Source organism: Trichosurus vulpecula, chromosome 1 (assembly GCF_011100635.1).
Source record: "Trichosurus vulpecula isolate mTriVul1 chromosome 1, mTriVul1.pri, whole genome shotgun sequence".
Taxonomy (NCBI): Eukaryota; Metazoa; Chordata; class Mammalia; order Diprotodontia; family Phalangeridae; genus Trichosurus; species Trichosurus vulpecula.
Genome location: NC_050573.1, coordinates 557179592 through 557202514, shown reverse-complemented (window position 1 = coordinate 557202514; position 22923 = coordinate 557179592). Strand labels below are relative to the sequence as shown.

The 22923-nt window shown below is 40.1% G+C and overlaps 2 protein-coding genes across 4 annotated transcripts in view; one reads left to right on the top strand and one right to left on the bottom strand.

The window, feature by feature from the left end:
- Positions 1-3725: 3725 nt before the first annotated feature.
- Positions 3726-19469, bottom strand: LOC118834324 (UPF0428 protein CXorf56-like). Of its 2 annotated transcripts, none has more exons than XM_036741774.1 (2): positions 19372-19469; positions 3726-4844 (listed from the first exon to the last, which is right to left on the bottom strand). In XM_036741774.1, exon 2 carries the CDS (start codon positions 4737-4739, stop codon positions 4071-4073), a length of 669 nt encoding a protein of 222 aa, XP_036597669.1. In that variant the 5' UTR covers positions 4740-4844; positions 19372-19469; the 3' UTR covers positions 3726-4070. The 2 variants fall into 2 exon arrangements, with proteins under 2 accessions (XP_036597669.1, XP_036597670.1); XM_036741775.1 differs by lacking the exon at positions 19372-19469 and adding an exon at positions 18327-18414.
- Positions 17757-22923, top strand: part of PTBP3 (polypyrimidine tract binding protein 3) — a 108344-nt gene continuing 103177 nt past the window's right edge. The window contains exon 1 of one of the 2 annotated variants that reach the window (XM_036741772.1): positions 17757-18179. The gene's annotated coding sequence lies outside the window, so the exon portion shown is untranslated. The remainder of the gene's footprint in view (positions 18180-22923) is intronic. The other variant, XM_036741773.1, reaches the window with a different exon arrangement.

Genomic DNA, 22923 nt, shown 5'->3' with positions numbered 1-22923 from the left:
GCTCAAAAAGGAGTTTGAAAATCAGGTAAGAGAAATAGAGGAAAAATGGGAAAAGCAATGAGAGGGATGCAAGAAAATCATGAAAAATGAATCAATAGCTTGCTAAAGGAAACCCCCCAAAATACAGAAGAAAATAATACCTTAAAAATAGACTAATGCAAATGGCAAAAGAGATCCAAAAAGCCAGAGGAGAAGAATGCCTTAAAAAACAGAATTGGCCAAATGGAAAAGGAGGTCTAAAAGACCACTGAAGAAAATAATTCCTTAAAAATTAGAATGGAGTAAGTGGAAGCTAATCCCTTTATGAGAAATCAAGAAATTATAAAACAGAACCAAAAGAATGAAAAAATAGAAGACAATGTGAAATATCTCATTGGAATAACCACTGACCTGGAAAATAGATCCAGGAGAGATAATTTAAAAATTATTGGACTACCTAAAAGCCATGATCAAAAAAAGAGCCTAGATATCATCTTTCAAGAAATTATCAGGGAAAACTGCCCTGATATTCTAGAACCAGAGGGTAAAATAGAAATTGAAAGAATTCACTGATCACCTCTTGAAAAAGATCCTGAAAGGAAAACTCGTAGGAATATTGTGGCCAAATTCCATAGTTCCCAGGTCAAGGAGAAGATATTGCAAGCAGCCAGAAAAAAACAATTTGAGTATTGTGGAAACACAATTTGGATAACACAAGATCTAGCAGCTTCTACATTAAGGGATCAAAGGGCTTAGAATCTGACATTCTGGAGGTCAAAGGAGCTAGGATTAAAACCAAGAATCACCTACCCAGCAAAACTGAGTATCATGCTCCAAGGCAAAATATGGTCTTTCAACAAAATAGAGGACTTTCAAGCTTTCTCAGTGAAAACACCAGAGCTGAATAGAAAATTGGACTTTCAAATACAAGACTTAAGAGAAGCATGAAAAGATAAACAGGAAATAGAAATCATAAAGGACTTATTAAAGTTGAACTGTTTACATTCCTTATGATGATATTTGTAACTCATGACCTTTCTCAGTATTAGGGTAGTTGAAGGGAATATACATAGATATAGACAGAGGACACAGGGTGAGTGGAATATGAAGTGATGATGTCTAAAAAAAAGCTAAAGGGTGAGAGAGGAAAATACTGAGAGAAGGAAAAAGGGATAGAATGGGGTAAATTATCTTCCATGAAAAAGGCAAGCAAAAGCTGTTATACTGGAAGGGAAGAGGGGGCAGGTGAGGGGGAATGAGTGAATCTTGCTCTCATCGGATTTGGCTTAAGGAAGGAATAACATACACACTCAATTGGGTATCTCACCATACAGGAAAGTATGGGGGAAAGGGAGAAGGGGGAGGGGATGATAGAAGGGATGACAGATTGGGGGAGGGGGTAGTAGGAAGCAAACACTTTTGAAAAGGGACAGGGTCAAAGGAGAAAATTGAATAAATGGGGGATGGGATAGGATGGAGGGAAATATAGTTAGTCTTTCACAACATGACTGTAATAGGAATGTTTTGCATAGTGATACATATATAACATATATTGAACTGTTTGCCTTCTCAAGGAGGGTAGGGCAGGGAGGGAAGAAAGGAGAGAATTTGGAACTTAAAATCCTAAAAACAAATGTTAAAAACTGTTTTTACACGCAATTGGGAAATAAGGTATACGGGCAATGGGGTATAGAAATCTATCTTGCCATGTAAATATTAACCTTCAGGGGGCAGAGCCAAGATGGCAGCTGGAAAGCAGGGACTTGTGTGAGCTCCCCCCCGCAGGCCCCTTCAAAAACCTATAAAAATGGCTCTGAACAAATTGTAGAGCTGCAGAACCCACGGAATGGCAGAGGGAAGCCGGGCTTCAGCCCAGGATAGCCTGGATGGTTGCTGGGTAAGGTCTATCACACAGAGCTTGGAGCAGAGCGGAGCCCAGCATGGGCTGCACCCGGACCAACCAGACCAGGAGCCGGGTGGAACAGGCCCTAGTGCCCTGAATCAGTGAGCTGTGGCAGTTACCAGACTTCTCAACCCACAAACACCAAAGACAACAGACAAGGTTAGTGGGAAAAGCTGCTGGAACAGACTGAAAGGAGTTCCCAGTTTGGCCACCACCCCAGGGGCAGCTGAGGTGGTACAGCTCTGAGGACAGAACTACAGCTGCAGTTGCTTCCAGCCCCAGGCCCACGTGGTGGGAGGAATTAAGTGGTGGATCAGAGCAGGAGTGCAGAGCCTGCTTAAGATCTGAGTCATGGTCCGAGTTGGTGGTTTTTGGGGGAGGAGTAGTGCTGGTGTGGCAGAGCTTGCTGTGTAGAAATAGCTCTGAAAACAACAGTGCAACCCCTCAAGCTTGGGACAAAGTACTCTCTGCTCTACAAGCAGTCATATCCTGACGAAAAACTCAAGGGTTAAGTAGTTGGCTGGGAACATGAACAGGCAGCAAAAATGGACTCAGATTCAGACTCAGACTTTGGAATCTTTCTTTGGTGACAAAGAAGATCAAAACATACAGCCAGAAGAAGTCAACAAAGTCAAAGAGCCTACATCAAAAGCCTCCAAGAAAAACATGAACTGGTCCCAGGCCATGGAAGAGCTCAGAAAGGATTTGGAAAAGCAGGTTAGAGAAGTAGAGGAAAAATTGGGAAGAGAAATGAGAGTGATGTGAGAAAACCATGAAAAACAAGTCAAAGACTTGCTAAAGAAGACCCAAAAAAATACTGAAGAAAATAACAACTTAAAAAATAGACTAACTCAAATGGCAAAAGAGCTCCAAAAAACCAATGAGGAGAAGAATGCCTTGAAAGGCAGAATTAGCCAAATGGAAAAGGAGGTCCAAAAGACCACTGAAGAAAATACTACCTTAAAAATTAGACTGGAGCAAGTGAAAGCTAGTGACTTTATGAGAAATCAAGATATTATAAAACAGAACAAAAGGAATGAAAAAAAGGAAGACAATGTGAAACATCTCATTGGAAAAACCACTGACCTGGAAAATAGATCCAGGAGAGATAATTTAAAAATTATTGGACTACCTGAAAGCCATGATCAAAAAAAGAGCCTAGATATCATCTTTCAAGAAATTGTCAAGGAGAACTGCCCTGATATTCTAGAACCAGAGGGTAAAATAGAAATTGAAAGAATCCACTGATGGCCTCCTGAAACAGATCCCAGAAAGAAAACTCCTAGGAATATTGTTGCCAAATTCCAGAGCTCCCAGATCAAGGAGAAAATACCGCAAGCATCCAGAAAGAAACAATTTTGAGTATTGTGGAAACACAATTCGGATAACACAAGATCTAGCAGCTTCTACATTAAGGGATTGAAGGGCTTGGAATATGATATTCCGGAGGTCAAAGGAGCTAGGATTAAAACCAAGAATCACCTACCCAGCAAAACCAAGTATGATGCTCCAAGGCAAAATATGGTCTTTCAACAAAATAGAGGACTTTCAAACTTTCTCAGTGAAAAGACCAGGGCTGAATAGAAAATTTGACTTTCAAACACAAGAATCAAGAGAAGCATGAAAAGGTAATCAAGAAAGAGAAATCATAAGGGACTTACTAAAGTTGAACGGTTTTGTTTACATTCCTACATGGAAAGATGATGTGCATAATTCATGAGACCTCAGTATTAGGGTAGCTGAAGGGAATACACACACACACACACACACACACACACACATACACAGAGGGCACAGGGTGAGTTAAATATGAAGGGATGATATCTTTTTTTTTTCTAAAGACTTTTATTTTGTATTAAGTTCAAAGGAAGACAGTAAAAACAATTACCTTCAAAGACAAAGGAATTCAGACATTGTTCTATGTTCCCATAACTTCAACAGAGAAATGTAAGTAAGACACCAACTGGACAAAAAAAAAGTCTAGGAAAAAAAAAACGAGTGGAGCCAGATGTTAGGAATCCTTCTCTAGGTTGGGATTAATGCTGTTAGATCATGAGCACACAGGGCAGGAGGCAGGGAGAACTCTTTAGATTTTGGAAAATAGGATCCACTTTTGTTGTGTGTTGTGGTGGTAACCAGTGCGCCCATGTTCAGGAAGTTTGCGACTGGCCCCAAGCAAGGTCTACCATCATTTGAACTGGTTGTCAATCAAGGTCCCTTTCATCTTGGCTTTCTTTGCTTCTAGCTCAGCCAGCTCCTGAAGCCGTCTCTTGCTCATGCCCTTCCGCTCCAGCTGTTTTTCAATCACTTTGGCATTCTGTGCATATGAGTCAGCAATTTCTCTAGCCTCAATCTCCTCCTCTTCTTCATCGATGGTGGAGACGGTGACGGAGCTGAATTTGCCCATGTCCTTCGTGCGCTTAGTCATCATTACCTTCTTAGGAGGCTCTTGTTTTTGACTGTATATGTTGGTTTTCCCAAAGCCCTGCCCAAACTTGACAACCGCTCCATCCACAATAAAGGTCACTGGAGCATTCTTCTGCTGGTGCTGGTAAAAGAGCAGCAAGCCACACTTTCCGCACTTCTTCCGGAATTGTCGTTCTATGCCTTTGGGCCTCCGGAGATGGACACTCTCCTCTTCTTCCGTGTTACAGAACTTGTGGGCATGTTTGGCTGCATCAATCACCCGGGCTTGGTCCCGGGGCCTCATGGGTAATTTCTCTAACTGGCAATCCAGGACTAGCACCATCTGGCCGCACAGACAGTAGTAGACGTGAAGAGGTTTCTCACCGTCGTCGTACTCCTCTCGGTCCCGGGTGTCCGAGCACACCACCGAGCGGGAGACCACCTTCGGCATCACTTTATTAACACTATCGCCCAACTCTAAGCCTCCACTGTCGCCCTGAGAGCGGGAAGAGCCGTGAGAGAGGCGGAAGATGGGCGGAAGTCGAAGGGATGATGTCTAAAAAAAAATAAAATTAAGGGATGAGAGAGGAATATATTGAGAGAGGGAGAAAGGGAGAGATAGAATGGGGTAAATTATCTTGCATACAAGGGGCAAGAAAAAGCAGTTCATTTGGGAGGGAAGAGGGGGCAGGTAAGGGGGATTCACTCATAGTGAATCTTGCTCTCATTGGATTTGTCCTGAGGAGGGAATATACACACTCAATGGGGTATCTTACCCCACAGGAAAGAAGGAGAAAGGAGATAAAAAAGAGGGGAGACAATAGAAAGGAGGGCAGATGGGGGAGGGGGTAATCGAAAGCAAACACTTTTGAAAAGGGTCAGGATCAAGGGAGAAAATTGGATAAAGGGGGATAGGATAGGAGGGAAGGAAATATAGTTAGTCTTTCACAACATGAGTATTGTGGAAGGTTTTTTGTATAATGATACACATGTGGCCTATGTTGAATTGCTTGGCTTCTTAGGGAGGGTGGGTGGGGAGGGAAGAGGGGAGAGAATTTGGAACTCAAAGTTTTAAAAGCAAATGTTCAAAAAAAAAAAGCTTTTGCATGCAACCAGGAAATAAGATATACAGGCAATGGGGCATAGAAATCTATCTTGCCCTACAAGAAAGTAAGGGAAAAGATGATGGGGGGTGGGGGGAGTGGGGTGACAGAAGGAAGGGTTGACTAGGGAAAGGGGCAATCAGAATATATGCCATCTTGGTGTGGGGGGAGGGTAGAAATGGAGAGAAAATTTGTAACTCAAAATCTTATGGAAATAAATGTTGAAAACTAAAAATAAATAATATTTTAAAAATACTTTTTAACATCTGGTATGGCTAGGCCAGCTTCCCTTGCATTTCTTTTCATTAATCCCCTTGATATTCTGGACCTTTTGTTCTTCTGGATGAATTGTGTTATTATTTTTTCTAGCTCTATAAAACAATTTTTTTGGTAGTTTAATTGGTATGGAACTGAATAAGCAAATTAATTTAGGTAGAACTGTCATTTTCATTATATTAGCTTGGCCTACTCATGAGCAACTGATATTTTTCTAATTATTTAGATCTGACTTTATTTGTGTGAAAAGTGTTTTGTAATTGTGTTTCATATAATTCCTGGGTTTGTTTTGGCAGGAAGACTCCCAAATATTTTATAATTCTACAGTAACTTTAAGTGGAATTTCTCTTTCTATCTCTTGCTGTTGGGCTTAGTTAGTAACATATTAAAATGCTGATACTTTTTGTGTGTTTATTTTATATCCTGCAACTTTGTTAACGTTGTTCATTATTTCAAGTGGTTTTTTAGTGGATTTTCTAGGATTCTCTCAGTATGCCATCACATCATCTGCAAAGGGTAATTGATAGCTTTGTTTCTTCATTGCCTATTCTAATTCCTTCAGTTTCTTTTTCTTTTCTTATTGCTAAAGCTAATATTTCTAGTACAATATTGAATAGCAGTGGTGATAATGGACATATACTTGTTTCACCCCTGATCTCACTGGAAATGTTTCTAGCTTATCCCCATTACATATAAGGCTTGCTGATTGTTTTAGATAGATGCTACTTTTAAGTTTAAGGAAAACTCCATTTATTCCTATGCTCTTATTTAATAAGAATGGGTATTGTGTTTTGTCAAAAGCTTTTTCTGCATCTATTGAGATAGTCATATGATTTCTCTTAAATTTGTTATTGATATGATCAATTAGGCAGATAGTTTTACTAATATTGAATTAACCCAGCATTCCTGGTATAAATCTCACCTGTTCATGGTGTACTTTTCTCGGGATAAGTTGCTGTAATCTCTTTGCCAATATTTTATTTAAAATTTTTGCATCTATATTCATTTTGGTAATTGGGCTATAATTTCCTTTCTCTGTTTTGTCTCTTCCCAGTTCTGGTATCTGTACCATATTTGTATCATAAAAAGAATTTGGTAGGAATCCTTCTTCACCTATTTTTCCAAATAGTTTATATAGAGTTGGAATTAATTGTTCTTAAAATATTTGATAGAATTCACTTGTAAATCCATCAGGCCCTGGAGATTTTTTTTTAAAGGAGAACATTGATGGCTTGTTCAATTTTGTTTTCTGATATGAGGTTATTTAAATATTTTATTAACTCTTCTGCTAATTTAGGCAATTTATATTTTTGTAAATATTTATCCATTTCACTAAGATTATCAGATTTATTGACATACATTTGGGCAAAACAGCTCCCAATTATTGTTTTGATTTCCTCTTCATTGGTGGTGAATTCACTCTTTTCATTTTTGATACTGGTAATTTGGGTTTCTTCTTTCTTTTTTTAATCAAATTTAAAAATTTTTTAATCTATTTTATTAGTGTTTGTTTTTCATAAAAAGAGCTCTTAGTTTTATTTATTAGTTCAATAATTTTCTTAATTTCAATTTTATTAATTTTACGTTTGATTTACTGGCATTAATTTCTGATGGGAATCTGGGTGGCATAGTGGGTAGACTGCTGGGCCTGAAGTCAGATGTACTTATCTTTGTGAGTTCAAATCTGGTCTCGGACAGTAGCTGTGTGACCCTAGGCAAGTCACTTAACCCTGTTTGCCTCCGTTTCCTCATCTGTAAAATAAGCTGGAGATGGAAATGGCAAGCCATTCCTGTATCTTTTCCAAGAAAACCCCAAATGAGATCTTGAAGAGTTGGACATGACTGAAAACGACTCAAAAGAACATTTCTGTTTTCTACCTACATATCTTAGATGTCATACCTTTATCAAAGTAATTTTCTACAAACTTTTCCCAGTTAACTATCTCCTGCCTAATTCCAACTGCATTGATTTTGTTTGTGCAAAAACTTTTAAATTTTATGTAATCAAAAGTATTTATTTTATCCAAAGTGTTTTTCTTTATCCCTTGTTTGATCAAGAATTCTTTCCCTATCCATAGTTGTGGTCGCTAAAGTACCTCCTCTCCTGTTCTTCCATTAGCTCATGATACAACATTTAATGTCCAGGCTATATCTCAATTTACCACTTAATATAGTATTTGGTATGAGACGTTGGTCTAAACTTCATTTCTGCCAGACTGATTTTGAGTTTTCCCAGAAATTTTTGTTGAATAAGCAGTCCTTAACTCAGTAGCCAGAATCTTTGTGTTTATTATATACTAAGCCACTATATTTCATTACTTCTGTGTCATATTTAACTAATCTCTTCCAGTGATCAACTCTTCTATTTTCTAACCACTACCAAATAACTTGATACTTCTTTGTAGGATAGCTTGAGAACTGTTGAGAACTGTTTCTGCTGGACTCACTTTTTTTCATTATTTCTCTTAAAAATTCCTTGACCTTTTATAAGATTTCCCTAAAATTCTTGACCTTTTGTTCTTCCAGATGAATTTTGTTGCTATTTTTTCTATCTCTTTAAAGTTAGGCTTCTTAAGCAAGGGTCTATAAACTTCTTTTTTTTTTAAATCTTTCATCAACTGTATTTCAATATAATTGGCTTCCTTTGTAATCTTATGTATTCTATTTTATGCATTAAAAACTCATCCTGAAAAGAGTTCTCTAAGCTTCCCCAGAGTTCAGTGGGTCTATGATACTCAAAAAGGTTACAAAACCTGCTATAAAGTAACCCTTGCATAGGCATACAAAAAGTTTTTTAGTTTTTACTATGTGCAGAGCACTTAGCTAAGTTCTGTGGATACTAATACAAGCAAAAAAAAAGACAATTCTTCCCTTAATGAAGTTACATTTTAATGGTGGAAACAACACACAAAAGGAATCTGAAAAGGGAAAGGGGAAAAATATACTAAGGTAGGGGCCAGGGGTTGAAGTTCAAAAAGTAAGAAGCACAGCAGGGAGGGGAATGAAGGTTAGCTTCCACAGTTAACTTCCAAATGGAGAAACCAGGAAGAACATACAAAGGCGGGAAGTGAGCTTAGCATGATGGAGGGATTTTCCAGGTGAAAAGACCTCAGGTAGTGAGAGAAGTTCCAGAGTGAGACATTAGCTGAGTCATGGTATTGAAGTCTTGGTAGTGATTGGCATAATGTTGAATAAGAAAATTATTTTATGTAATATTTTCATTTTTAATATATCAGCATGGCCTCTGATCATGAGTATTTACCATCATTACAATTATTTAGGTCTATTTTTATTTCTACAAAGAGTATTTTGTTAAGTAAATGTTGCAAAATTATAAAGCAAATGAAGGACCAGGGAGAAGAGATAGGAGAAGGCACTCCTAACCTACTTCTCTGCAGATATGGGTGATCTACAAGTGTAAACTACACATATTTTCAGACTTTTTCAATGTATAGATCAGCTATGCTGATTTTCCTCTTATTTTTATTTATTTGTGTGGTGATGTTAAGAAAATATGTCCAAAAACCCTGTTTTCTCTAAAAAAACCTTTTGTTGTATTCATATGATTTCTGTGCCTGCTTTGGTAGGTGGACTCCCAAATATTTCATACATTCTCTAGTCACTTTGAATGGAGTATCTCATTCTATTATTTCCTACTGAGTTTTATTAGTAATATATTGAAGAGGATAATTTATGTAGGTTTATTCCATATCCTGCTACTTTGAATTTTTAACATTAATTTAGTTGAATATCTAGGACTCTCTAAGTAAATTATCTTAAAAGTGATCATTTTATTTCCTCTTTGACTATCTGTATTCCCTCAGTTTAATTTTCTTGCCTTATTCCTATAGCTCTCATTTCTAAAACTGTATCAAATAATAGTGGTGACGACATCCTTATTTTTCCTTTGACCCTGGGCAAGTCATTTAACCTCTGTTTGTCTCAGTTTCCTCAGCATGGAATGGAGGTGATAATAGCACTGATCTCCCAGTGTTGTTGAATCAACTACGACCATATTGGTAAAATGCTTTGCAAACTTCAAAGCTCCCTATAAAAGCTATTACTATCGCCATTAGCAATCTTATTAGAAATGCCTGTACTGTATCTACATTAGAGATAAATTTTTATTTAGATAGATATTATTTACCCTATTAAAGAACAGTTAATTTAGTCCTATGATTTTAAATGTTTTTATGTAAAGTGGTCTTGTATCATGTCAAAAGCCTTTTTTGTATTTGTTGATGTAATCATGGGATTTTTACCATTTTTGTAACTAATATAGTTTATTATGTTTATAGTTTTCCTAATATTGAACTCATACTGTATTCCTGGTATAAACAAAACCTGGTCATAGTATATAATTTTAAAAAATCTTCTTGTAGACTTTATACTTATTTTATTCAATATTTGTGCATTGGTATTCATTAGGCTATACTAGTCTACGGTTTTCTTTCTCTACTTTATTTCTCCCCAGTGTAGCTGTCAGGTACATGTTACTTTCATAGAAGGAATATATAGGATCCCTTCTATTATAGCTTAGAGTTCCCTGCTCCCATGTAGATTAGGCTCGCCCTTTTTCACAAAAGCCAAGGAAGCTGTTTCCTAGACTAGTTTGGCCTAGAGTAAGATTAAGGATATTTAGCTATTGATGTAGCTTCCTCATGGCCCCAGGTCACGTAAACACATCTTGTTCACTTAAGTGCATAAAAATGCTCATCCACATGGAGTTGAGGCCATTCAGATTTGGTGGATGTCCCAAGGTGAGTCATCACACCCTACCTTACAGACAAGACAGGGTTCCATCAATTGGAGATAAATTCTATATTCTTGTCATCCATTCTATGATATGGCTAAGTAAACCTCCTTTTATTGACTATGACCTATAGGTGTCTCATTTCATTCCAATATCAGACCCCAACAACTATACTGACTCAGGTTCTACCACTATACCTTCTTTTCCTGCTTTTGCAAATAAATTATGTAATATTGGATTTAGCTATTTTTGAATGTTTGATAGAATTAATTTCTAAGTCCACCTAGTCCTAGAGATTTTTTCTTTAAGAATTTCGGACTTGTTCAATTTCCTTTTCTGAGAGTAGGGTACTTAAATTCTCTATTTTTTGTTATGTAAAATTTTGATTTATCAGCTTTCATGGTATATAATTGGATAAGATAGTTTCTAATAATTTCTCTTATTCCCTTCTTCTTGTGAATTCTCCTTTTTCATTTCTGACATTTTCGATTTCATTTTCCCATTTCTTTTTTTTTTTAAATTAGATTAGCTAGCAGTTTATCTACTTCATACCCCGCCCCCCCCTCCCCATTCAGCATATTAGCTTTTTTTGGCTGCCACATCACACTGCTAATACTGAGCTTGCAGTCCAATTACCACCCTGCCCTGAAACTTTTTCTGATCAACTGTTGTCTTTCCATGCCTCCCTTACTTGTGAAATTGATTTTTTGTGCCCAAATGCAAGACTGTATATTTCTTTATTGAACTTCACCTTAAAAATTTTGGATCCTGACTACTATCTATTCTGTTGGGTAGCCTTTCTATCTTTGTTTCATCTGCAAATTTGCTGAGCACACCTATTCAAGTTCTTGATAAAAATGTTAAACAACACAGGGCCAAGCACAGAACACTGAGGTATTCTACTAAAGACCTATTAATCCATTAACAACTACTTTTTGAGTCCAGCCATTTAACCTGTCCTGAAATCATCAGCCTGTATAATTATCTAATATATATCTCTTCTTTCTCTCCCCAAGAATAGTATGAAAAACTTTATTTGTAAAGTGCTCTTCAAACTTTAATATAAATGTCAAGTATTATTATCAATATATCCAGATAAATTAAGAATTGTTAGTCTCCATTCATCTTTGAATTTGGCCTTATAAGATTATATATGGTCCCCCTAAATCCACATTAGTATAAATGTGTGTATCCTATAACCTATGCAGGTTTTTATGTGAGCTCCTTGTAATGTTAATGGCATTTGAAGATCTTCCCCTCCCCCCCCCCATTAAAAGGCTTCACATGGAGCCCATTGGGGGAGGGCCTTGCCTTAGAGGGAAGCTTGCTTGTAGGAAGGCTAACACCTTTTGCTCATTTCTAATTAGGCACTGAGTCATGAGGGCTGTGATGCCCTTTGGCTCTGAGAAGGGTATACATACTCTGAGGTGAGGTTTTGCTTTGGGGGCTGACTTATTGGAAGAATGTTGATGTGGAGCCAGATGAGAGTTGGTGCTTCTCTCTCTGGTAACTATGTATGTATTGCTTTGGTCAGACAGAAGGCCTGTCTGTTGATCTGTGCTATTTTCTGTTTGTATTTTCTCTACTTGTCTCTACACTCAGGGTGCTGACCTTTTCCCTGAACTAAGTGGATGATGTATGTGTTTGATTAAAGTAAGATTGTTGAGCCCTTTAAAAGCTATTCTTCCTTTAAAAGCAGATCAAAGAACCTGTGCTAGCAGGCCATCCTGGATATGCTAGGGTGCTTGCTATTACACTCCTTTCTTATAGTGGAAAAAAGCTAATGGTATTTCTGCCTAGAAGGGCAACCCTGCCTATAATGTAGAGCAGCTGTTGTGGTCCATGGACTCCTGAGAGTCTCTTAGACCCTTTCAGGGGATCCTCAGGGTCAAAACTATTTTTATAATATTAAAACAATATTTGCCTATTAAAATATGCCTTCCATTTCCAACTACATATCTGTGTGAGGCTGGATTTTCTTCATACATATACAAATAATATATTCCAACTGATTGAATGCAGAAGCAGAAAGGAGAATTGAGCTGACTTCTATTAAGGCAGACATTAGATTTGCCAAAAAAAAAAAGTAAAACAATGCCACCCTTTGGACTAATTTTTTGTTCTGAAAAATGTATTTTTCATAAACATTGGTTATTTATATTATTGAATAATGGATTTGTTATTTTAAAATCAATCCATCAACAAATTATCAATTTTACTTGATAAATTTTAATTTCTAATATGGCATATAACCTGTAAACAAGTTTTTTGAGATCCTCAATAATTTTTAAGAGCATACATAAAGGGGTTCTGAGACCAAATAGTTTGAAAACTATTGATCTAGTGGTCATATAAATCCTCTTCATATTTTCCCTGAACATATGACTGCAGATATCATCTCTTTTGCTCATTAAATAAATCAGTATATGGTATGGTAATGGGAAGTTATTCTGTGGGAGAACTTACAAAGTGGCAACTGAACTCCCTCTTTGTTAGATGTCTAGCAAGTAAACAAAACATATGGGGGGGGGTGCCTTCACTCCCTTAGTTGTTGCTAGTTCTGAGGTGACCCTGACCTTAGCTGAGTTGGTCCTAACTCCAGGAAACTACACTGATATGAGTTCCATTCATTATGGGAAGTGTACCATTGTAACCATGGCAATTCAGACACTACCCCAGTCACTGTTGTTATCAGTTACTGCCAGAATGATTTGTCCACCACTGCCATCTGCTTGCCACATGAGAGGAATGGTTTTTTAGTACATTAGCCTTCCCTCCAAAGGTTTTCCTATTTTAATCACCACCTATTCTCATGGTGTCTTACCTGAGGAGGGCCACTCCCCAGTTTCTCACAAATTCTAGGCAACCTGTTTCTAGGATGTCCCAGAAATATAGCTTATTATGGTGAGAAGGGATGGGAGGCGGATGGTGGACAGTTATGTGGTTCTTCATGTTGTATTAAGCCAGATAGTCTGGCTTCCCACACCTAAACAAAGCCAATGACTTTCTCAATACTCCTGCCATTGGAACAACTGGGCTCCTTGTTGTCTTAAACTCCAATGGGTTTCCTCAGAAGCTATTTAGTCCAGCTTTAACTGTTTTTCTTCCCATTTGCTTGTTTATTGGGCAAACCTGTAACCCTTCTTTAAAGTTTCTCTATCACCAAGCTGCATAGTGAGATAGGTAAGTTCTGTTAAGTCCTATGTTTTCAATGTATTGGCCATAAGATGATCATTCAACCTTCTCCTGACAACCCCAATTAGTACTAACTCTTCCCAGTTTAGCTAGAGCAAAGTTTCCAGAATAATTTATTTGTTCAATTAATAGCCTATTCTGTTTTAACCCCAACATTAAGGTCATAGCATTACTCTTTCTGTACTCATATTCAGATTTCTAAAAAATTACTTGATGAATTGTGGCTAGTTCATTAATAATGAGCTTTCCTCTATTAGTCGTATTGTCTAATCAAGCAGGGATCCCTCTCTGCCAATGACAAATACCACTTGTGTTTGACTGATAGCAAAGATTCAAAGCGACATCTTAGAGGACAACTGACCACAGCCAAAGAAAGCCAATATGTTCCACTGCTGTTTCTGGAAAATGGACCAGAGCACTGTAGTGGGTTTTGGAAGGAGAACTATTCCTATGGGAGAGGTAGTCACAGTCACCTATAAGGACTGTATGTCCCTTTATGGACAATTCCTGTCTGAGGTTCTCGCAAGGGCTCATCACTTTTCCCCACCTTAATTACCTCTTCCTGGGCAAATGGGAGATGGGTAAATAACTACTTTCATGCTGGTGTAACCAACATGGTCAACAGAGATGTTCATGGCAAGGCTTTCCTAGTAACGAAGAATGGAGCTCAGTTGTGAAAAATCACACACATGGCTCTGACCCAGAATCTATAGGTTGTATTGGTACTTCTCAGGTTCCCTTTTGCTATATGTTCTGTGTCTCAGCTTCTGAAGAGGACAGGAAACCACTATGGCTATAATATCTGTATACTTCTTGGAGTATACCTGCTATCTGCTTCTTTATTCTCTTTAACTTGCAAGTGGGTTGGGTTATGCTGGGTGTACTAGCTCCCCAATAAAGGAACTGCAAAGCTGACTTAAATGCCCATTGAGTCCTGGTAGAATCTCTGATATAATTTCTTATGTCCAGAAATATTTGAGCTCCTGCATCCCATGCATGGGTAGTAGTAACAATACATGCATGGTAACAATACCAATCAAAAAAGCTTTCCAACCACTACTCTCCTTCTTCTTTAAAAAAAATAGTGCATTAACAATGACATGCTAGGAAAAAAATGATCCCGACTCTTTATTACAGGAGGTGACCGTGATATGTCCAGGGTATGTAGCTGGTGAAGATCATTTTATGAAAGGCTAGTGCAGAGTGTATATAGTCATACATTCCACTTAAAAGTAGGATGGGCCATTTCTTTTCCATCCAATTAATAAAAATAATTAGAAGTGATGAAACTCAATTTCAGCGGAGTTGTGAAGAAACAATTAAATTCATTCATTGTTGGTGAAATTTTAAGCTTGTAGAAATCTTTTGGACACGAATTTGGTTGTACACAATAAAAGTTACAAAAATTCCTTTTTTTTCATATACAAAGTTTACAAGTTACAAAAGTTCCTTTTGACCTAATAATTCTATTATTGGGACTCTACCCCGAAAATGTTATCAAAAACAAAGAAAAATATTTTCTTTGGCAGCATTATTCGTAGGTGGAAAAAAATGGAAGCAAGCTAAATCTCCCCAAATAGTAGAATCATCGTACATTATGTAATGGAATACTATAATGTAATTAAGACTGACAAGCATGAAAGATTGCAAAGAAGTCTAGAAAAGATTTAAATAAACATCTCAATGTGTGGCCACTATGTGATTTACACTGTGTCACTACTGTGTTGCCTTGTGCTCAGATGTGAGGAATATTCAAGGAGTCCAAAATTAAGCAGGTGATCAGACATGTACACAAGTACATTTAAGACAAATTAGAACATAATTATAACTAATATAAGGCTTCAGAGTTGTGCTTTACATCATCTCATGTCATCCTCAGAACAACCCTATGAGGTAAGTACTGCAATTATTATTAGCTGTATTTTTTACATGAAGAAATTGAGGCGTTGAGAAATTAAGCCTTACCCATTATCACATAGCTAGTAAATATTTAAGTTGAAGATTGAACTCAGGTTTCCTGATTCCAAGTCTAGCTTTTTATCTATTACATTCAATTCAGCTTTCTAGCCATTACTTCTGGGTTCTAGTTGATCTGGGGCAAGAAATGGTGGGGGTGGTGATAATGGTTAGGTAAGGATAGGGACTGGACCTGAGATTTTTATGGTATATGGAGTTCCTGCTGAGGAACTTTGTCTACCAGTGCAGGCTGGCACCTTCCCTACAATTTATAGTCTTGAGAGGCTGATGGACTTGCTCAGGATCACACAGGCACTCTGTGATGGAGCTGCAATTTAACCTGAGATCTCGCTAGCTCTTTAACCACTTCACCATGCTGTGTCTGGCTAGGTAAATAGAAAATGAAAATAGCTCACAGTTATATAGTCTTTTTAAGTATGCAAAGTGCCTTACATACATCATCTCGATTGAGCCTTACAACAACCTTGTGAGGCAGGTATTATCATTATGATGACGACGATGATTTCAATAAGCAGATACAGGAGTCAGTAGAAAGAGGAGGGAGTCGGGGATTCCTGGTGTAGAGTCTGAGCAGTGCAGGCAAAGGTGTTCGGCAGGAAAAGAGCTGCGTTGCAGCATCACTATGTTCCATTTTAGCTAGGGTGGAAAAGTAGTACCTGTATAAGATTATAATCACACTCTAGAGGGCTTTGACTGCCGGATTCAGGAGTTTTGAGTTTATATAGTGGTTCGAATAAAAGTGGGAGAGTAGTGAGTGATGTGATCAGACCTCTACAGTGTTAAGATTAGTCTCAGTGACAGAAGGCACCTCAGAGGCCATTTAGTCCAATCCTCGGCTGATCAAATATCCTCTCTATAACATCCTAGACGAGAGGTCATTCAGCCCTCCTTGAAGGGGAGAACCCATCACCTCCCAAGGCAGCCCATTCCACTTTTGAACAGTCCTAATGGTTAAATACTTTTCCCTTAAATCAACTCTAAATCTGCCTCTGAGCAATTTCCACTTCCTAGTTTTGGTTTCTAGAACAAAACACGAGAAATCTAATTCCTGTTCCTTCAAGGTATTTTCTAGGCTGAGGAGACTGGGAAGATACTGGAAGGTAGGTGGGTCACAGAGATCCTTTAGGAAGCATTTCTTATCCACAACTCAAGCTTCTAAAGCCTGTCTCCCATTTCATGACTCATCTTTGATATTTTCTCCATCTTACATTTTAATTCAAGCATATACAGTAAGATGAGGGCAAGTCGGGGTCTAAAAATAGCCTCAAATGTTAGGTTCCGCACACGATCTTTCTCCTCTTTTCTATTATTTTAAGCCTCGCACATTGATCCGAACTGCAAGAACACATAGCTTAACCCTCTGATCTCAGCTTAGTCTAAGCTCCTTGTCCTCGATTGCTTTCCTGCTCTTCGTAGGTGCCTGATGGATGCCTGTTGAATTTTACAACCGAAACTGCGTTTCTTTTGGGGAGAGCTACGTGGATATGGCGACGCTTCAGTCCTGGGAACCTCAAGAATGGGGTCTTTTCTTTGGGCACGAGCGGCCTGGGGTAAGTAAGTACCCAACCTATCGGGGTGAGCCAGCCGTCCATTCGTTCTCTTGGATGGCAGCTCCCATCCCGGTGGTGTCTGACTACGGATAACCGAAATGAAGAGTTGTCAGGAGCTCCCGATTGTTCCGAGCAGACGCTGCTCACTCTTAAGCTCCAGAAATACAAAAAGAAAACCTTAGACGGAGGGGTGGGGTGCATGTTTTGTAATTTTCCAAGGCACAGCGACCGGCCAGGGGGATCAGGAGGGAAGGGGGGGAGGGGTTGCTGTTCCCTCCAGGTGGTACTGACAGCAGCCCCACTACCCTTTCCGCCTTAGGTTCAGGGAGTGAGGAGAAATAAGGAGTTGGATATTTTTGCTGGAGTGGGAGTTGGGGGGAGGGGGAAGGAAGGAAGGAAGGAAGAGAAGAAAGAAGGGAGAGAGGCAGAAGCATGGGCAATAGAGCGCTAGCTCGCTCGTTCCTTTCGGAATCTAAGAAACAGGAAAGGAGGTGGGGCGCGGCGGGGGTGGGGTGGGGCGAGCTAGGTTGCACAAGGATGCGCGCACGCGCGCGCCGCTGGGCCTGGGAGGGGTGGTGGGGAGAGACGCGCGCACGCGCCGGGGCGTCTGGAAACTGGGCGGAGGAGGAGGGAACCTGAAGGGCTCGCGTTCGCCCGCGGGGGTGGAGCGGCTGTTCTCCGGCGCCGGGCCGCGCGCGCGTGACGGACGGAGGAGCTGCCGGTCCCGAGGCGGCGGCGGGCGCGCGCTCCCTTCTCCGCTCCTCCTCCTCTCGCTCTCTCCTTCCGCGGCTGGCCGGAGGGCCGGGGACTCCGCGGAGAGACGCCGCTCCCCCCCAGCCCGGAGCGGCCCGATCGAGCGTCCGACCGCCCCTTCCTCTCGAGGCTCCCCCCCCTTCTCCCCCGCCCACGGCGTCCACGCCCTCGAGTCCCGGGGCCGCCGCTCATTGTGCTGCGCCAGGCCCGCCGGCCCGAGGACTTCCCCGCGGCCTCTCTCCCTCCCGCTCCGAGCTCTCCCGTCCTTCCTGGGCCATGGATGGGTAAGTGCGGGCCGGCCCTTGGCTCCGGGGGAGCGCGGCCGAGCCTCCCGGCGCCTGCCTCGAGCCTTCCGCCTCCCCCTCCCCCTCCGCCATCGCTACGCCGGGCCCGGGGCTTTGCGGGATCGAAGCTGGGGAGGGGGCCCTCACCTTCCCGCGACTGGGCGCGGCGCCGCGTGCGGGCGGGGGTGGGAATGCCCCTGCTTCCCCTTAGGTCTCGTTCGGCTTCCTCTCGGCGCGCTCCGGTCTCCTCCCTTCCCCCCTGCCTTTCTGGTGGAGCTGGGCGCTGGAGCTGGGAGGGGGCGCCCCTGAGCCGGGGCGGGGGGGGGGGTGGGGGCGAGGAAGAGAAGGAAGAAGGGAAGGGGGTGTGTGTGCGGGCGAGGTGGAGCCGCCGCCGCCGCCGGAGGCCCGGGCGGGTGGGGTGATTGCTGAGCGACTCCTGGGGAAAGAGCGAGTCCCTGCGGAGCTGGTTTGGGACGAAGAGGATTCGGACGCGGGACTTCCTTCTCTCGTTTTCTCCTCTCCTCCCGTCTTTTATTTCTTCCCTCCTTTTCTCCCAGTCTTCCTCCCTTTTCTTTCTCCTTCCCCCTTTTCTTCCTTTCTCCTAGCTCCTCCCTTCTTTCTCTTTACCCCTTAGCCCCCTTTTTCTGCTCCCTCTTCTCTGTTTCCCCCTTTCCTCCCTCTCCCCCTTCTACTTCCCCCCTTTTCTCTGTTTTGCTCCACATTCCTTTTTTCTCCTCTCCTCTTCCTCCTGCTCCTCCTTTGCTCGCGCTTCCTTTTCTCGTCTCCCTTTTTCCCCCTTGCCTTTCCCCATCACTCCTTTTTCTCTTCTCCTTTCCCCTTTTCCTCCCTCTTTGCCTTCCCTCCCTGTCCCCCTTTTCCCCTCTTTTCACCTTTTCTCTCTTCCTTTTTCCCCACCTCTTCCTTTCTCTCCCCTTCTCTCCTTCTTTCTCCCTCTCTCTGCTCTTTCCTTTCCCCCTCCTTTCTCCCGTCTCTCCTGCTCCCACTCCCTCTCCCTCCTAGCTACCCTCCCATTCCACGCCCCCTCCAGTCCCCTCCCCTCCTCATCCTCCCATCCTCGCCCGCTCCAGGTTGGGCTTGGAACTTGTGTGATTAGAGTAGGTTGCCGGGGTTGAAGGCTAGTCCACATCCTCCCCTTCATCCCCACCCCCTCCCCACTCCTCCGCCGACTCACCGAGTCACGTCTAGCTGCGTTGAGACTTCTGGAAAGCCAGAGATCCGGAGTCGGAGTCGGAGTCGGTGTTCCTTCCCCGCAGCCCTCAGATCACTTCCGCTTAGAAAATGGTGTGTATGTGTGCGATGTTTGGAGAGCCCGGGAGGAGGAGGAGCAGGAGCTGAGCTGCGCTGCCCTGCCCTGCCCCTGTTGCTGCTTCGGGTGGTGTCTCGGGGCCGGGTGCGACTTTCACTTTGCTCAGGGCATGTCAGTTTCTTGGGTAGATGAAGGAAGCTCTGCAGGTTCGGGCCCCCCCCATCCCCCCCAAACTAAAGCAGATCTCGAGGAAGGAGGAAAAAAAAAAGATGTGTGTGGATTCTTCATGGAGGGAAGGGGTCGTGTGCGCTTGAGGAAAGGGGCCCTTTTTAACTGGGAAACTTAATGAGAAACGCCTTTGGCCTTGAGAAGTGCTTCAGTCGGAGATGACTTTGGCCTTGAAATGTGCTCGGACTCTGAATGTTTCTGGAGAATGTTCTTGGGGAAAAGGGGAAGTGAAGATTTTATTGCTGGACTGGGCTCTTAGGCTGCACCACGTTAGAGTTGTTCTTTTTAATGTAAAGGGAAGTGCGGTGGCAATAACTGCTGCTACTCTGACGGGAATTATAAATCCATTTTACTCCGGTGTTCAGCATTCCCACAGGTGGTCGATTTCTGATGCAAAATTTCTGCAAAGTCTTAAGACTTGTAAAGAAAATAAATCTTATCTGATGGCTTTACTTTAAAGAGACGAAAAGGGAAAAGGGGGCTAATCAAATCTTCTGTCTGCAGTATGTTCTGTATAGTTGTGACGGTAATACGCAAACGAAAGCTCTTCCTACAGTGCGTACTCATTTGAGGTTTCCTGTGGGTTTACTATACCAAACCCACCTTTTACCATTCTGATTAGCTCAGTTGAATGCAGAGTGAATATGGCTACAGGATAAAACACAAATGACGATTTGAACACTAAAAAAAGTTTTTAGAATGCTGTCATTAGTTTTGTGACTTTCAAATAACATTTCTATTTCTCAGTTTAGCGAATGTCTTCAAATTATATACTGAAGTGATTTAGCATTTTGTAGACTTCTGTGTGCCATACATGAAGTGCTTTGACTTGGAAATTATTTTCTCTAGGAAAAAAAAAGTAATGGAGATTCTGTTTAATTAGACGAATAGGTAGCTGATGCAAATTGACAGGTTTTTATAGTTTGTTGTGCAGTCAGTGCTAATTGGGGAGAGCAAAGCCCCCCCTCCTTGCTATTTTTTTTTAAATCTATATTGAACTAATGTCATCTGGTCATAGTGGAAGCATAACAGCATTTCGTATTAGAAAATGCATTGGTACAAGCAGCTTGTGTCTTGGAATCTTTTAATTGTAAATTTTAGTTGTTAAATTACTATTCAGACAACTTGGATGGAAATATTATAAAACACATTTTGATCTTTAATAAAACTGCTGACTTCTTAAGTATATAATATTGGGACTGGTCCAGAAGGGGGTGAAACTTAGGTGCTGGTCATTTTATTTTTTTAAAACTTGAAATGAGTTTTTAAGACCGTTCATTTAAGGATGGTACATAGATATTAAAAAGTGACTTCATTGTGAAATTCAAATAGATAATATAATTTAATCTACATTACTTTCTGGACAGGAATTATACAAAAACTTGTCTTCTTATCCTTAATATTAAGTCACAGGAAAGGTACTTTGTTAAAAAAATTTTTGGTCAGCTGAATTAATTTTAAGATCCAAAGTCTTTTATATTTATTTTTTTTTAAACAATTGCTTTTATGTTGTAGGGCCTTGCAATCCCAGGTGATGATCAATATGTGGAATTTTCAGTTTGTACAATTGCAGTTTTCTCTTAAGAGTATCTGAAGATAAAAGTTTTAATTGATGGCAATCTGCTTATGCTTCAGTAGATAGATTTTTTTGGTATGTCACAGAACCTTAATTATGAGGGTTCTGCCCCACCTTTAAAAGGTGTGGTTCTAGACCTTTCAAGATTTTGTCCTCAGGGGCCTAATTAAACTTTTAGGGTTTCTCACAGCTCTGAAAAAAGCTCTGTGAACCATTTGCTTTAAAGTAATGGACCATAGGTTCAAGTTTTGAATTACCTTTTTAAGAAATGTCACTACACATTAGCATTTATTGTACCCAAATCCCAGCTGAATTAACTGAAATTCAGGATTGCTTTTTTTCCCCTTCTTGGAGTTGTTTTGCATCTAGTATGTTACTAGTTTGTGTGCTTTTGAAAATACTGTTTCAAGTCATTTGTGAAATTTGATATTTTATTGGTTTTAATAGTGACACAGTATCTTGTTACTGTTCTGGTGAGGCTTAAGAGAAATCTTAATTCTGTGAAATTTAAGTCCTTGTTCTTTTTAAACTTCTAAAAATAATTTATACTCTGTTTGGCTTGGAAGATAAAAACTTTGGCAATTTTTATTTTGAAGACCAAGTTGAAGAATAAAGGAAAAAGGCTAAGCATGCTGGCTAATATTAGCATGGGCGTATAACATGGGCACAGTTCTTTTTCTGTCGAAATGATTAATTGCAAGGAGTTTGATTTATATGTTTCTTATCTATCTCTTTAGAGCTTTGCTTTGTTCATACTGTGTATGTTACTGGTCTGTCAGTTGAATTTCCTTTGCAAAGACATTCCACAACTCATCACATTTTCACTTTTATTTACATTATTATAACAATGTTTTTCTTTCCTCCTTTAACCTTATTTACCTCTGCCTTCATAATACTTGCCGTCTAACTTTGTTTTCCATTTTCTCTTCATTTTTTTTCCATACAGTGTTGTTACAGATCTTATAACAGTCGGTTTAAAGGTAGGAATCTTTTTCTCATCTTTCGTATTCACTTTTGTATCCTCTTAATTTGTGGCATTTTCCCCTTAAGCAAAACTGTATCATTTATTCACATATCATCTGTTGTGCTATTTCTATACCAGCAATGTTCTTTTATTTTTGATTTAGCCATTAGCAATCTATTTTGGCATGTGTTTACAGCCAATTTTTGAGTATTCATATTAATGATGGAGGAGGCTTACATCATATCTTTAATCTATCCAGACACATAAAAGTGAAAACAAAAAATGATATAAAGTGTCACTTGACCCAAATGAAGATTCTAAGAGATGTAGCAATGGATTTTCCTCCATCTTGGGGACAGTAAAATTAGTGATAAAAAACAAAGGAAATTTGTCCAATAGGTAATTCATAGTTTTCAAAAATAATTCTTATACTTTACAGATTTTTTCTGACCAGCTTCTAAACATTATGTAAAAGAGTAAGACTTACAAAAACCAATTGTTTTCTTAGTTTTGTATAATTGACTAAAACAATGTTTATTAATGTGAAGTTTTAAAAATATAGTCTCTAGGTTAGTTTAGAATAATAAATCTCATTTATATAGTGCTTTAAGGTTTACAAATCCTTTCCTCCCAAGAGGTAGAATGCAAGTGAAAATCGGGGTTAACTGAGGCTTTAACATAGACTTTGTGGTCATAGAGTCAGAAAATG

Excerpts from the sequence above, each read along its gene's own strand:
- LOC118834324 (XM_036741774.1), bottom strand. The coding sequence starts at position 4,739 with ATGCCGAAGGTGGTCTCCCGCTCGGTGGTGTGCTCGGACACCCGGGAC.